The 16,616-nt window shown below is 43.0% G+C and overlaps 1 protein-coding gene across 1 annotated transcript in view; it reads right to left on the bottom strand.

Moving 5' to 3' along the window:
- Positions 1-16,616, bottom strand: part of LOC110529918 (pleckstrin homology domain-containing family G member 1) — a 151,586-nt gene that overhangs the window by 66,804 nt on the left and 68,166 nt on the right. The window contains exon 2 of the mRNA XM_090243450.1: positions 1,637-2,178. Within this exon, the coding sequence (XP_090099576.1) occupies positions 1,637-2,041 (405 nt within the window). The 5' untranslated portion in view covers positions 2,042-2,178. The remainder of the gene's footprint in view (positions 1-1,636; positions 2,179-16,616) is intronic.

Below are 16,616 nucleotides of genomic sequence, written 5' to 3'. Positions count from 1 at the left end.
GTTCTGTTATAATCACAGACATCATTCAAACAGTTTTAGAAACATCATTGTTTTCTATCCAAATGTACTAATTATATTTATATTCTAGCTTTTACGGCTGAGTAGCAGGCAGCTTAATTTGGGCACGTTTTTTCATGCAAGCTACCCAATACTGCCCCCTACCCCAAAGAAGTTCATTTGCGTCTTATAGTGAACGGTATTCTGGGATTAGGGAGTTTTCAAACATAAACAAACATGGCTGCCATCAAAGAATTTAGCTACTGTTTTTTTGTCAGCACATCCTGTTATTTAGACTGGCTTATGGAATGAGTTTAGCTGTGGATGTGTTCCGTGTAATGCTTCGATGATGAAGTTCGCATTCATCTTTTAAAATAAAGCATGAAATTGAGGAATAAAGTTGTGAAGATCTTTATTTCCCATCAGTACAAAACTTTGTTTAGGTGCTTTTCAGACAAGAATGTTGTTTAGACGCATTTGTTGCATCATACATTCTGTTGCTACTTTTCCAATGACCTATTTGTGATGGTACGCTGCAGGGAACACTCAACAAAGATCACAAATATGTGATTGTACTCGTCAAAGGGTTAATAGCAGTAAGCGTTGGGAGGGTTGACAAATATTGAAATTAAGGGGTGAAAAATTATGTTCCTGTCTAAAAGTGTAGTGGAAGAGTGGGTGTCCTGCCTCATAGATCATGTTGAGAAGTTCATTAAGGAATAAAGGTCTTAATCAGGGGAGTATACGTCTTGAAAGTGGTGCTCCTCAGCTCTGCTCAGTGTTTAGCTAACCTACTTTAGACATTGTTATCACAGCTCTAAATCCCTCTTCCTACAGCACCGTTCTCTCCAATGCACTGCCAATGTTTGCCCTACTTTCACATACACATGAACAGGGATGGTCACGCACTAAATTATATTGTGTATCAGAGCCCTTCCTGAGACATATAATTGAATACACGCACGCACTCCCCTCCTCTTTACTCCAACCATACATTTCTTTTAACACAGAGACAGAAACACATTTAAAGGCACCGGGCGGGTGTATATCAGTATGAACCTAGTCGTTGTCAGCTGTGTGTCTGTGTGTGTGTGTCTGTGTGTGTGTGTGTGTGTGTGTGTGTGTGTGTGTGTGTGTGTGTGTGTGTGTGTGTGTGTGTAAAACAGCTGAGTGTCAGGCAGAGTGTCGGGTTACCCTGCCTAACCCCACCCGTACACACAAGTGACCCTGTTAAGAGCTACAGAGAGAGAGAAAGAGGGACGCCAGGCCGGCAACAAGGTGTTTGTCACGTGTGGCAGGAAATCCCTGAAGGAGAAACACTAGGAGAGGTCTCTGACTGTCAACTCCAAACTAGTAATTGAAATCCTCCCATTTTTATGTCACCCCCCTAAAATAGTAACCCGAGTTAACTACTCCTGTGTATCGGGATATTGGTGTTGTCTGTGGACTTCACACTCACTCATCTTGACTCGTGTTCTTTCTTACACAGGTCCTGACTAGTATTATAGTAATGATGTTCTGTAATATTGTTCTTTACTATGCTATCTGTACCATGCCAGTTAGTCTTATACTGTATGTGCTATCCTACCGAGATAGCTGGTGTATCTTTCCAGTGGTTGTGTGGTACCATGTTCCTCACCTGTACAATGCTGCGCAGGTCCTGTACGTAGGTACTTTCAGTGTCCAGTATTTCCTGAACCACCCTGTCCACATAGTGCACCCTGGGCCCCGGGGTGGACCTCTCCCCAGCCTCTGTGTCTGACTGTGGGGTCGGTGCAGACCCATGTTTAACCATCTCTCTCCCTGTCTCTATCCCTCCATCCTTCCTCTCCTCCTCATCCCCACACCCCAGCTGCCTGGCTGGAACCAGCTCCAACCGGATCGCCCCGGAGTCCAGGTCACGGTCCGAAGCGGGATCACAATGAGAGGATGGGCTTAAGGTGGAGCGGCTGCCCAGTGAGCAGTGGCTGTCCTGGGAGGAGGCGGAGGAAGAGGTTGAGCCGTAGCTGATTGGACGCTCGCCGCTGTCGGGGGAGGAGTCCATGCTGTGGGCAGAGCAGTAGCGTAGGGGGGCGTGGCGGATGTCAGAGTGGCGGGAGCGACCTGGAATACCCACGGAGCTTAAGACCGAGTCGGCGTCTGGAATGTCCGGCAGAGGAGGGAGGGCATCCGTGTAATCATCTGAAGGGAGGAAGAGAGAAAGAGAGAAAGACCTTTATTGTCCTCTCATCAAGTACATAGCAATGAATGTCAATACTCACAGAACAGAAAAATGCTTGAAAGCCTCAACTATCCCCCAAAGTAAAAATAAAAAATCCCACAGTGCCCCTATCTGGATTCCAATTGGCAAGCTTGCCAGGCCACAGCCTTACTGGCTACTGTAAACCTCCCTCCTTCTCTCTCTCCCTCTCTCTCTCTCTTTCAGCAAAAAAGCTAGTGACTGTGGAGCCATGTCCTCAACTCTACCGGCCAAAGCAGAAAACCCACACCTTGTTCATGTCCCGTACAGTGGTGATTTGTTCAGGATTCCAACTGAAAAACAGACCACAGGCATAAGAGTGTGGCGTCCAGCCTCTCTGAAACTGACGCTTATGTCCTTCACTCACACTATGGCCGGTTAAGAAGGCTTTGAACATGCAAAAAAAGAAACACTCTGCCGAGCCATGATGATCACACCGAGTAATTTACAGAGAGAGAAAGAAAGAGGGAGACAGAGAGAGAGACAAAAACAGAGTGAGAGAGTGAGAGAGTGAGTGAAAAAGAGCAAGATTGTAAGAGCCAACCCAGAGACGGAGGGGGTTTAATGACCAGATTAACAGTGTAATGGTGAGAATATTCCCTCTCTCGGGCAATGAATGAAAGCCCTATTACTCTAGAAGTGTGTGTCTTAGGCGACAGACTGGTGCCGACATAACCATGTGTCTGTGAACACGAACACACACACACACACACACACACACACACACACACACACACACACACACACACACACACACACACACACACGTCCATTGAGGTTAAACCACACAAAGGGTCTCTCTGAACTGCTACTGGCACTGTACAGGAATCTCCCCTCAGAAGAAAGACCACTTTCAGTGAGGGGAGAAGGAGGGGTTGGAGAGAGAGAGTGTGTGAGAGAGAGATACTGAAAAAGAGAGAGAGAGAGAGAAATTCTATATCCCAGGTACAGTAGACGGTGACAACAATCTTTGTTATTACTTGCAATCTAGCTACCCAGCACCATTTGATGTTTTAGCAACATTATGATCAAATCCCTGATATAAAGCTTCCTGTGTCTTTATGCATTCATGTCTCTGTCCAGTCAGGCAGTTAGACCATCTAACATCAAAGCACATGTGATCATGTGGGATCAGAAGAGGTTCAAGGCACATGCTGAGAAACATGAAATGTGAAACTTTGAACACACTCAAAGAATGAGGCCACCACATTTCTGATCTCTCACCTTGACTAAGAGGCCATAGACACTCTTACAGTATGCAGACTCAATGAACACTGTATATAGGGCTATGATATTCTTAAGAGAGTCTCTTAAGAGAGTAGAATGTGGGTGTCTATGTCTGGACTGCCAGGCCAAAGGAAAGCATGAATGATGAATGTGAGCGGTCCTAAATGAAGCAGCACTAAACCGTGTTCCATTCCACGGTACTTACTCCCATGAGATTGGGACTCGCTGTGTGTATGTGTGTGTGTAGGGTCTAGATGACAGTCCCCAGTCTGACTCACTTTATAACATTGACACATCAGCGAAAAAGAGAGGAAATGGCTACAAACTAAAACTGCAGCCACCTCATGCCACCCCATGGACAGAGGAGCAGTGATACACACACACACAATACCTCATAATGACTACTCACTCATATATGCATGTGTGTGTGAGTTTGTAAGAATGAGGAAAGAAAGAGAGTGTGTGTTTGTGGTTGTTATTGGTGATAGGAAAAAAATGGATAGTTACATATTGCGATATTATTTTGGACTATATTATATCAATAGTTATTTTTTTGCTAGGTAGCATTAGCTAGCTCTAGTCGTCTGAATCTGCGCAAAAACTTCAACATGTTTTCAGCACTTATGTCCATGATTGATCCAAACAAATTTTCTCATCTCTTTGCAGCAGACATACAGTAAGCAATATGTTTGGAACATCAAATCGCAAAACAAATCCCAATACATATAGAATTGCGAGAATCGTGAGAAAGTATCGCAATACATATCATATCGGCACCTAAGTATCATGATAATATTGTATTGTGAAGTCCCTGGCAATTCCCAGTCCTAGTTGTTACAAAAACAATGCTACGTTGCAGGTCCTTCAGTGCAGTTATTTCTTGTCACGCTTCAGCCTCGGAAAATATTTGTAAGTTCAATTCAAGCATATTGCTAGTGATGATAATCTTATTAATAGAATTGCTTACGTATCAATGTTAGTTGGTTGCATTTACTCACACAAATTGCCTTGCCTTCATGTATGCCGTCAGCTTTATTACTTTGCTTGTGCGTCATGTAAATGAATCGTAAAACATATGAGTAACAATTAGCTATATGGTTTGGCATCATGCCAGATACATGGTACCTTGGCACGTGCTTTGTATTTATTCAACTTCAACTTGAAATGTACAGCTACAGTATGTCGGTGTGAATTGAATACTAATTCGATTATTTTTCTGTATTTTGAAGTTTCACAACATAAATGTTTTCAATATATTAATTCAAGAAAAGTTACGCTTTGGGAGATTTATTGAAGACTTGGTTGTTAGCTATCTGTCTAGTTTTGCATGGGAATGCAAATCTAGGGCGGAATACTAACTGAGCGAATGGCTTTAGTGTGGCTCCTTTTAGCCATTAGAGCTGTTAACCAAGGGCCAGCAACATACACACAAAGAAACCATTTGTGTTTCCACTCCTAGTGAAACCTAAACAAGACTTGAAGATGTACTAACTTCTGTTTATCCAGCCCTTCCCCTGCACCTTCCAGCTCCTTGTTTGGGACACACCTAACCCGTTTCTCTATCTCTCTCAGTCTCACACAGTTTGTGTGTGTGTGTGTGTGTGTGTGTGTGTGTGTGTGTGTGTGTGTGTGTGTGTGTGTGTGTGTGTGTGTGAGTGAGTGAGTGAGTGAGTGAGTGAGTGAGTGAGTGAGAGTGAGAGAAATAGAACACGCATAGAGAGTGAGTAGAAAGACTGAGTAGAGAGTGGGGTGGGCAGGGCAGTGGGGTTGGGGGAATGTTGTAGTTACCTTCAGCCCAGATTATGTTCAACCTGATCAGTGTAAATGATCTCTAATTATGGGCCTAAAGCCTAAGGGTTGGTACTGTATCTCCTGTTGCGTTTGGCCATGTGTGTGTGTGTATATGTTTGTGAATGAACGTGCTTGTGCATGTCTGTGTGTGCATGTGCCCGTGTGTGTGTGTATATGTATGTGCACATTTGTGTGTGTGTGTGTGTTTAGGAATTAGTGCTGTGAGCTCTACCTTTCCTGCCATAACAGAGAGACAGTGAAGCAGTGGGTTTTTAGAACCTGGTCTACATTTAGACCAGAGCCTTAGTAAGGAGACAAAGACCAGCCCTCTCATACCTTCTATAGAGCCCAGTTTAATATACCTAACATAGGCCTGTGTAAACACAGCACGTTACAATGAGACTCTATGAGCCTTCAAAGTCAGCAGATGACACAGATAGAATCAGGTCTGTATAGGGTTTATAACGCAGCTGCTGTCCTTTCTTTTCTCTTTTTCTGCCCCTCTGCTCCTCTGTCACAATACAGCCAATAAAGCTTTCAACTGTCAAATCTTTCACTGTACAAAGAGTCCCAGACACACACCCCATCCTCTCTACCCCCACGATTCCACCCGCCTCAGCTGGCCAGAATAAAACATAGCCACAAAGTAGCTCCCACATTCATATTTAACTCATACAGATCAGCCACAACGCGGACACCAACCAACGTCTTGCTTCCGGACAAACTAAACACCTTCTTTGACCACTTTGAGGATAACACAGTACCACCGATGCGGCCGCTACAAAGGACTGTGGGCTCTCCTTCTCCGACGTGAGTAAGACATTTAAGCATTTTAACCCTCGTGAGGCTGCCGGCCCAGACAACATCCCTAGCCGCATTTGCTGTCCCCACAATGTCCCCACCACACAATGTCCACCATTGTTCCTGTACCCAAGGAAGGTAACTGAAGGCAACTGAACTAAATGACTATCGCCCCGTAGCACTTACTTCTGTCATCATGAAGGGATTTGAGAGGCTAGCTAAGGATCATATCATAATCACCTCTACCTTACCTGACACCCTAGACCCACTTCAATTTTCTTACCGCCCCAGTAGATCCACAGACGATGCCATCGCACTGCACAATGCTCTATCCTATCTGGACAAGAGGAATACCTACGTAAGAATGCTGTTCATTGACAATAGCTTAGCATTCAACACCCTAGTACCCTCCAAGCTCATCATTAAGCTGAACCCCACCCTGTGCAACTGGGTCCTGGACTTCCTGACAGGCTGCCCCCAGGAGGTGAAGGTAGGAATCAAGACCTCCACTTCGTTGATCCTCAACACAGGGGCCCCACAAGGGTGCATGCTCAGCCCCCACCTGTACTCCCTGTTCACCCATGACTGCGTGGTCACGCACGCCTTCAACTCAAGCATCAAGTGCAGACAACGCAACAGTAGTAGGCCTAATTACCAACAATAACGAGGCAGCCTACAGAGAGGTGGTGAGGACCCTGGGAGTGTGGTGCCAGGAAAATAAATTCACTCAATGTTGACAAAACAAAGCTGTTCGTGGACTTCAGTAAGAAGCAGAGGGAGATCGCCCCTATCCACATCGACGGGACCGCAGGGGAGCAGGTGGAAAGCTTCATGTTCCTCTGCGTACACGTCACTGATGATCTGAAATAGTCCACCCACAGACAGTGTGGTGAAGAAGGCTCAACAGCACCTCTTCAACCTCAGGAGGCTGAAGAAATGTGGCTTGGCACCTAAAACCCCCACAAACTTTTACAGATGCACAATTAAGAGCATCCTGTCGGGCTGTATCACTGCCTGGAACGACAACTTCACCGCCCACAACCTCAGGGCTCTCCAGAGGGTGGTGCGGTCTTCTATCTCAAGGCCATCAGACTTAAATAGCCATCACTAGCTTTCACCCGATTACGTAACACTGCACCTTAGATGCTGCTGCCCCATATACATAGACTTGAAGTCACTGGCCACTTTAACGGCCAACTGCTTTCTTCTGGAAAATGTGAAGTCCAAGATGGACAAAGGGGGTGCTGTTGGGGCTGTGTTTCTGGACCTAAAGAAGGCTTTTGATACTGTTAACCATGAGATTCTCGTCACAAAATTGTCCAAGTTCAACTTTTCCCTTGATGCCTTGAGATGGATGAAATCATACCTTGAAGGCAGAACTCAGTGTGTCAGAGTGAGCAATGAGCTGTCGCCCACTCGTAGCTATGATGTGGGCGTGCCCCAAGGGTCAATACTGGGGCCCCTCCTGTTCAGCCTGTACATTAATGATCTGCCTTCTGTCTGTACTGGGTCTGAAGTTCAAATGTATGCAGATGATACAGTGATATACAGTGCCTTGCGAAAGTATTCGGCCCCCTTGAACTTTGCGACCTTTTGCCACATTTCAGGCTTCAAACATAAAGATATAAAACTGTATTTTTTTGTGAAGAATCAACAACAAGTGGGACACAATCATGATGTGGAACGACATTTATTGGATATTTCAAACGTTTTTAACAAATCAAAAACTGAAAAATTGGGCGTGCAAAATTATTCAGCCCCTTTACTTTCAGTGCAGCAAACTCTCTCCAGAAGTTCAGTGAGGATCTCTGAATGATCCAATGTTGACCTAAATGACTAATGATGATAAATACAATCCACCTGTGTGTAATCAAGTCTCCGTATAAATGCACCTGCACTGTGATAGTCTCAGAGGTCCGTTAAAAGCGCAGAGAGCATCATGAAGAACAAGGAACACACCAGGCAGGTCCGAGATACTGTTGTGAAGAAGTTTAAAGCCGGATTTGGATACAAAAAGATTTCCCAAGCTTTAAACATCCCAAGGAGCACTGTGCAAGCGATAATATTGAAATGGAAGGAGTATCAGACCACTGCAAATCTACCAAGACCTGGCCGTCCCTCTAAACTTTCAGCTCATACAAGGAGAAGTCTGATCAGAGATGCAGCCAAGAGGCCCATGATCACTCTGGATGAACTGCAGAGATCTACAGCTGAGGTGGGAGACTCTGTCCATAGGACAACAATCAGTCGTATATTGCACAAATCTGGCCTTTATGGAAGAGTGGCAAGAAGAAAGCCATTTCTTAAAGATATCCATAAAAAGTGTTGTTTAAAGTTTGCCACAAGCCACCTGGGAGACACACCAAACATGTGGAAGAAGGTGCTCTGGTCAGATGAAACCAAAATTGAACTTTTTGGCAACAATGCAAAACGTTATATTTGGCGTAAAAGCAACACAGCTGAACACATCATCCCCACTGTCAAACATGGTGGTGGCAGCATCATGGTTTGGGCCTGCTTTTCTTCAGCAGGGACAGGGAAGATGTTTAAAATTGATGGGAAGATGGATGGAGCCAAATACAGGACCATTCTGGAAGAAAACCTGATGGAGTCTGCAAAAGACATGAGACTGGGACGGAGATTTGTCTTCCAACAAGACAATGATCCAAAACATAAAGCAAAATCTACAATGGAATGGTTCAAAAATAAACATATCCAGGTGTTAGAATGGCCAAGTCAAAGTCCAGACCTGAATCCAATCGAGAATCTGTGGAAAGAACTGAAAACTGCTGTTCACAAATGCTCTCCATTCAACCTCACTGAGCTCGAGCTGTTTTGCAAGGAGGAATGGGAAAGAATGTCAGTCTCTCGATGTGCAAAACTGATAGACATACCCCAAGCGATTTACAATTGTAATCGCAGCAAAAGGTGGCGCTACAAAGTATTAACTTAAGGGGGCTGAATACAGTTTTTGATTTGTTAAAAAAGTTTGAAATATCCAATAAATGTCGTTCCACTTCATGATTGTGTCCCACTTGTTGTTGATTCTTCACAAAAAAATACAGTTTTATATCTTTATGTTTGAAGCCTGAAATGTGGCAAAAGGTCGCAAAGTTCAAGGGGGCCGAATACTTTCGCAAGGCACTGTATGTATAGTTGAAGTCAGAAGTTTAGAAACAGGGGTGGCAGGGTAGCCTAGTGGTTAGAACATTGGACTAGTAACTGAAAGATTGCAAGTTCAAATCCTGGGCGGACAAGGTACAAACCTCTCGTTCTGCCCCCGAACAGGCAGTTAACCCACTGTTCCTAGGCCGTCATGGAAAAAAAATAATTTGTTCTTAACTGACTTGCCTAGTTAAAATAAAATAAACTTACTTTGGAGTCATTAACCAGTTATGCATTAGGGGACGCTATTAAAATGTTTGGATGAAAAACGTTCCCGTTTTAACTTCTTGGATATAGGGGCGCTATTTTAATTTTGGGATGAAAAATGTTCCCGTTTTAAACAAGATATTTTGTCACGAAAACATGCTCGACTATGCATACAATTGACAGCTTTGGAAAGAAAACACTCTGACGTTTCCAAAACTGCAAAGATATTGTCTGTGAGTGCAACAGAACTGATGTTACAGGCGAAACCCAGATAAAAATCCAACCAGGAAGTGCCGCATTTTTTGAAACCGCCTCATGCCAATGACTCCTTATATGGCTGTGAATGAGCTACGAATGAGCTTACGTTTTCCACGTATTCCCCAAGGTGTCTACAGCATTGTGATGTCTTTTTAAGGCATTTCCATTGGCGAATGGCTGTAAGGGACCATATATAGCATGTGGTCACATGGTGTCTCCCGCAGAAAATCTCTTGAAAACCAATTGCCTAGACGGATATATTATCGATTATGTATGTGAGGGAGGCGTAGGGAGAGGCCTAGATCTCACAGGCCAGACCATTGTCTTGAGCGGAGCTGAATTCAATGATGTCATATTTTAGAGTGAGTCTCTCAGCAGTAGCACTCGAGGGCCCCCTCCATTTCTCCCTCTGTCCTTTTTTATCCTTACCCTCTTTATCTCTATTCATCTTTGTCTGCCCATTTTTGTCTCTATCCATCTTAACTTTTTCTCCTTTCCTTTGAGTTGATACATCAAATCAAAGCAAATGTTATTTGTCACATACACATGTTTAGCAGATGTTATTGCAGGTGTAGCAAAATGCTTGTGTTTCTATCTCCAACAGTGCAGTAATATCTAACAATTTACAACAATACACACAACCTAAAAGTAAAATTATGGAATTAAGGAATATATAAATATCAGTTTGAGCAATGTCGGAGTGGCTTAGACTAAAATACAGTAGAATAGATTACAGTATATACAGTTGAAGTCGGAAGTTTACATACACCTTTGCCAAATACATTTAAACTGAGTTTTTCACAATCCCTGACATTTAATCCTAGTAGAAAATCCGTTTTAGGTCCGTTAGGATCACCACTTTATTTTAAGAATGTGAAATGTCAGAATAATAGTAGAGAGAATTATTTAATTCAGCTTTAATTTCTTTCATCACATTCTCAGTGGGTCAGAAGTTTGCATACACTCAATTAGTATTTGGTAGCATTGCCTTTAAATTGTTTAACTTGGGTCAAACGTTTCAGGTAGCCTTCCACAAGCTTCCCACAATAAGTTGGGTGAATTTTGGCCCATTCCACCTGACAGAGCTTGTGTAACTGAGTCAGGTTTGTAGGCCTCCTTGCTCGCACACGCTTTTTCAGTTCTGCCCACAACATTTCTATAGGATTGAGGTCAGGATTTTGTGATGGCCACTCCAATACCTTGACGTTGTTGTCCTTAAGCCATTTTGCCAAAACTTTGGAAGTATGCTTGGGTCATTGTCCATTTGGAAGACCCATTTGTGACCAAGCTTTAACTTCCTGACTGATGTCCTGAAAGGCTGGTGCTTCAATATATCCACATAATTTTGAGGCCATCTATTTTGAGAAGTGCTCCTGCAAGCAAAGCACCACCACTACATGATGATGCCACCTCCGTGCTTCACGGTTGGGATGGTGTTCTTCGGCTTGCAAGCGTCCCCCTTTTTCCTACAAACATAACGATGGTCATTATGGCCAAACAGTTCTATTTCTTGTTTCATTAGACCAGAGGACATTTCTCCAAAAAGTATGATCTTTGTCCCCATATGCAGTTGCAAACCATAGTCTGGCTTTTTTATGGTGGTTTTGGAGCATTGGCTTCTTCCTTCCTGAGCGACATTTCAGGTAATGTTCGTAAAGGACTCGTTTTACTGTGGATATAGATACATTTCTACCTGTTTCCTCCAGCATCTTCACAAGGTCCTTTGCTGTTGTTCTGGGATTGATTTTCACTTTTAGCACCAAAGTGCATTCATCTCTAGGAGACAGAACGCATCTTCTTCCTGTGCGGTATGATGGCTGAGTGGTTCCATGGTGTTTATACGTGCGTACTATTGTTTGAACAGATAAACGTGGTACCTTCAGGCATTTGGAAATTGCTCCCAAGGATGAACCAGACTTGTTTTTTCCTGAGGTCTTGGCTGATTTCTTTTGATTTTCCCATGATGTCAAGCAAAGAGGCACTGAGTTTGAAGGTAGGCTTTGAAATACATCCACAGGTACACCTCCAATTGACTCAAATGATGTCAATTAGCCTATTAGAAACTTCTAAAGCCAGGACGTAATTTTCTGCAATTTTCCAAGCTGTTTAAAGGCACAGTCAACTTATTGTATGTAAACTTCTGACCCACTGGAATTGAGAAAGTGAATCATCAGTGAAATAATCTGTCTGTAAACAATTGTTGGAAAAATTACTTGTGTAATGCACAATGTACATGTCCTAACCGACTTGCCAAAACTTTAACAAAAAATGTGTGGAGCTGTTTTAACCTCTTGCGATGAGCAAACCCTTATCCGGGAGCGTAATCATAGCCTCAAACGCATTAGCATAACGCAGCGGACATAAATACCCCTAGAAACTTTTCCTATTCATGAAAATTGCAAATGAAATGAAATAAATATTTTAAAACACAAGCTTAGCCTTTTGTTAACAACACTGTCATCTCAGATTTTCAAAATATGTGTTACAGCCAACGCTAGACAAGCATTTATGTAAGTTTATCATGGCATAATGCTATGCTAGCTCTGCTGGCAGCAGGCAACATTTTCACGAAAATAAGAAAAGCAACGAAATTAAATAATTTACCTTTGAAGAACCTCAGATGCTTTTACTCAGGAGACTCCCAGTTAGATAGCAAATGTTCCTTTTTTCCAAAAATATTATTTTTGTAGGCGAAATAGCTCCCGTTTCTTCATCATGCTTGGCGGAGAAATGACTGGAAAATGCTGCAACTATAACGCCAAACCTTTTTCAAAATTTGCTCCATATTATCGACAGAAACACGGCAAACGTTGTTTAGGATCCATCCTCAAGGTGTTTTTAACATTCTTTATCCCTCTGTACCTCTCCTCTATTTTCTTCCCCACTTGCTCTTACTATTTTCACTCTCTCCCTCAATCCATTCATTTCTCCTTCCTTCTTCCCTCCTTTCCCCTAACATTCATAAATATAACTGCCACAGATCCTCTATGTCAGTGTTGTTCATAGAGACATGATGTTTAGGAAGTCATGTAAGGGTTCCACTAACAGCTTTCCCAATTCCAGCAATCCTGGCCCGGGAGATTCCAGAGGATTAATGAGTTCCTAACCCCGTATACTTTACCATATAAAAAGCATATGCTTTAACATATAAAAATATACTCACATGCCAGAGCATATACAGTGCCTTGCACGAAAGTATTCGGCCCCCTTGAACTTTGCGACCTTTTGCCACATTTCAGGCTTCAAACATAAAGATATAAAACTGTATTTTTTTGTGAAGAATCAACAACAAGTGGGACACAATCATGAAGTGGAACGACATTTATTGGATATTTCAAACTTTTTTAACAAATCAAAAACTGAAAAATTGGGCGTGCAAAATTATTCAGCCCCCTTAAGTTAATACTTTGTAGCGCCACCTTTTGCTGCGATTACAGCTGTAAGTCGCTTGGGGTATGTCTCTATCAGTTTTGCACATCGAGAGACTGAAATTTTCTCCCATTCCTCCTTGCAAAACAGCTCGAGCTCAGTGAGGTTGGATGGAGAGCATTTGTGAACAGCAGTTTTCAGTTCTTTCCACAGATTCTCGATTGGATTCAGGTCTGGACTTTGACTTGGCCATTCTAACAGCTAGATATGTTTATTTTTGAACCATTCCATTGTAGATTTTGCTTTATGTTTTGGATCATTGTCTTGTTGGAAGACAAATCTCTGTACCAGTCTCAGGTCTTTTGCAGACTCCATCAGGTTTTCTTCCAGAATGGTCCTGTATTTGGCTCCATCCATCTTCCCATCAATTTGAACCATCTTCCCTGTCCCTGCTGAAGAAAAGCAGGCCCAAACCATGATGCTGCCACCATCATGTTTGACAGTGGGGATGGTGTGTTCAGGGTGATGAGCTGTGTTGCTTTTACGCCAAACATAACTTTTTGCATTGTTGCCAAAAAGTTCCATTTTGGTTTCATCTGACCAGAGCACATTCTTCCACATGTTTGGTGTGTCTCCCAGGTTGCTTATGGCAAACTTTAAACTACACTTTTCATGGATATCTTTAAGAAATGGCTTTCTTCTTGCCACTCTTCCATAAAGGCCAGATTTGTGCAATATACGACTGATTGTTGTCCTATGGACAGAGTCTCCCACCTCAGCTGTAGATCTCTGCAGTTCATCCAGAGTGATCATGGGCCTCTTGGCTGCATCTCTGATCAGTTTTCTCCTTGTATGAGCTGAAAGTTTAGAGGGACGGCCAGGTCTTGGTAGATTTGCAGTGGTCTGATACTCCTTCCATTTCAATATTATCGCTTGCACAGTGCTCCTTGGGATGTTTAAAGCTTGGGAAATATTTTTGTATCCAAATCCGGCTTTAAACTTCTTCACAACAGTATCTCGGACCTGCCTGGTGTGTTCCTTGTTCTTCATGATGCTCTCTGCGCTTTTGACGGACCTCTGAGACTATCACAGTGCAGGTGCATTTATACGGAGACTTGATTACACACAGGTGGATTGTATTTATCATCATTAGTCATTTAGGTCAACATTGGATCATTCAGAGATCCTCACTGAACTTCTGGAGAGAGTTTGCTGCACTGAAAGTAAAGGGGGCTGAATAATTTTGCACGCCCAATTTTTCAGTTTTTGATTTGTTAAAAAAGTTTGAAATATCCAATAAATGTCGTTCCACTTCATGATTGTGTCCCACTTGTTGTTGATTCTTCACAAAAAAATACAGTTTTACATCTTTATGTTTGAAGCCTGAAATGTGGCAAAAGGTCGCAAAGTTCAAGGGGGCCGAATACTTTCGCAAGGCACTGTAGATACTTACAGACCAGGGCACATACAATGCAGAGAACATGTGTGAGCCAAGACACTTTCTCAAATAACTCTAGTAATTCACACACACCGAGTTATATACATAGCTTACAAAGTTGCCAATCCCAACTGTCACTTGAAATCTCAAGTCCACAAACTTTACATCAGCTACAGTATTTGACAAGCATAAACTTTATTTGAGGTATATGAGTTACAAAAACATTTTTATGATATTGAAATGAGGTGCTGAAGGAGTACTGTGGGAGATGTAAAGAGTGCCATGGAATCCTCTCATAGCTTGGGCATTGGTCGTTCCATGTCATTTCAGCAAGCTATGACACCCACCATCTCACATTGCTCTGAAATCGATAAGAGAAGCATTCCGGGAAACATTATTTTTGTTTAAATATATTTTGATCAAATATATTTTGATCTTACTGATATAAGTTCATAAAGGAACTTACTGAATTGTTTCTAGAAAGTATTTAAATAAGCCGCCGAGCTTAGTACAGACTTTGTTTGACAGATGCTAAAAGCTACACACTGATTTTTGTTTTTTTATTCTATCCATATTTCCTAAAGAGATATAATTATTCTGACAATTGCTATAGATTCGCTCAAATTTACTGATATAAGTTCATAAAGGAAGTTACTGAATTATTTACAGAAAGTATTTAAATAATTCACTGAACAACTCTTATTTTTCTAGAAATTGTATCTAGCTAGAATTACTCTGAAAATTGTTATAGAACCGCATATATTCACTGATATATTGTTCCAAAAGGAAATCGCCGAATCATTTCTAGAAAATTACCTAAACAAATCGCTGAACAGATTCGAATTACATGCCGGAGAGGCACACACGTAACTGCAACCACATTACTGATCTGTGCGAGGGTGGGGGTGCATGCGAGGAGTCTGAGCTAACACCACAGTACGGGCTGGGTATACAAAGATAGAAATAAACACCACACAAAGGACTGACTAAAACTTAGATAAACGCATTATACACAATATCAGACGACTTAGTTAAAATGTCTGCAGCCACCACGCCCAAACAAATGATTGCAATAGAAACTCAAGACCAAGGGGAGCAGCCAGATTACACTCAGATCGTAGCACAGACTGTCTATCAGATGATCCAACAGCAGGCAGCCCCACCACCCCATTACCCTCCCCACAGCGGTATATCCTGCAACAGCAACGGGCTCAACGAGGCCCCTACACTGGACCATACAGAGGGGGAAACTACCAGTGGTATAACTGCGGAATTCCCGGTCACTATGCCAGATATTGCACGAAACCACTCTCCCCGCAGCAACAGCAATGGAGAGAAAGAAGACGTGGAGGGGCACCAGGAAGAGGAAGAGGAGAACCCTCTCCTAGCCACATGCAGCAGGAGCAGCAAGATTACAACCAACCCTCCCACTTCAACACCTGAACGCCCAGTAAGAATGATGAGGATGCCACTCCTGCCGATGCCCACACTGTCTGAAACCCAAGAAGTGTACTGGCTAAAATGCCTACCCACAGGGCCTGCCACCCCTCACATCCAGTTTAAGTTCAACCAACTGAAAGCTCAAATCTACACTCTGCACCCATATAAGACTCCCCAAGCTGAGATCCATTGCACACTCAATGCAACAGAAACTGATGACTGCCTCTACACTGCAGACTGGGACGAAGACATGATGCACCTGACCCCACATATCAGGTGTTGTACCATTGTGTGTGGCCCAGAGGGGGTGGCAGCACCGGTCATCCTACGATCAAGGAACCTCCATGCACCCCTGGCCTGGACGGCTGAAGCATCAACAGCCATAGCACTCCTGAAAACAGATCTATCAGCGGCAGCAGCTCTGACTACACCTGACTACAAGAACAAGTTCCATTTGGATGTTTCTGAAAGGGAAGGATTCACCTCATCCGTCCTATTCCAGAAACAAGAGGGGGAGAGAAGTGTCTTGATGTACTACTCTTCCAAACTTGACCACATTGAGGTAGGACAGACAACATGCTCCAGATACGTTGCTGCAGTAGCAAAAGCTATTGAAAAAACAGCTCACCTCGTGATGTCACCCTTCAATCAGCCATCATCCCTCAATCAGCATCGGCCCAATTA

This window comes from Oncorhynchus mykiss, chromosome 8 (assembly GCF_057628025.1).
Source record: "Oncorhynchus mykiss isolate SJ-2025 chromosome 8, ASM5762802v1, whole genome shotgun sequence".
NCBI classification, from domain to species: domain Eukaryota; kingdom Metazoa; phylum Chordata; class Actinopteri; order Salmoniformes; family Salmonidae; genus Oncorhynchus; species Oncorhynchus mykiss.
Note: the sequence above shows the minus strand (reverse complement) of the source record. Positions and strands in the feature narration are given on the sequence as shown.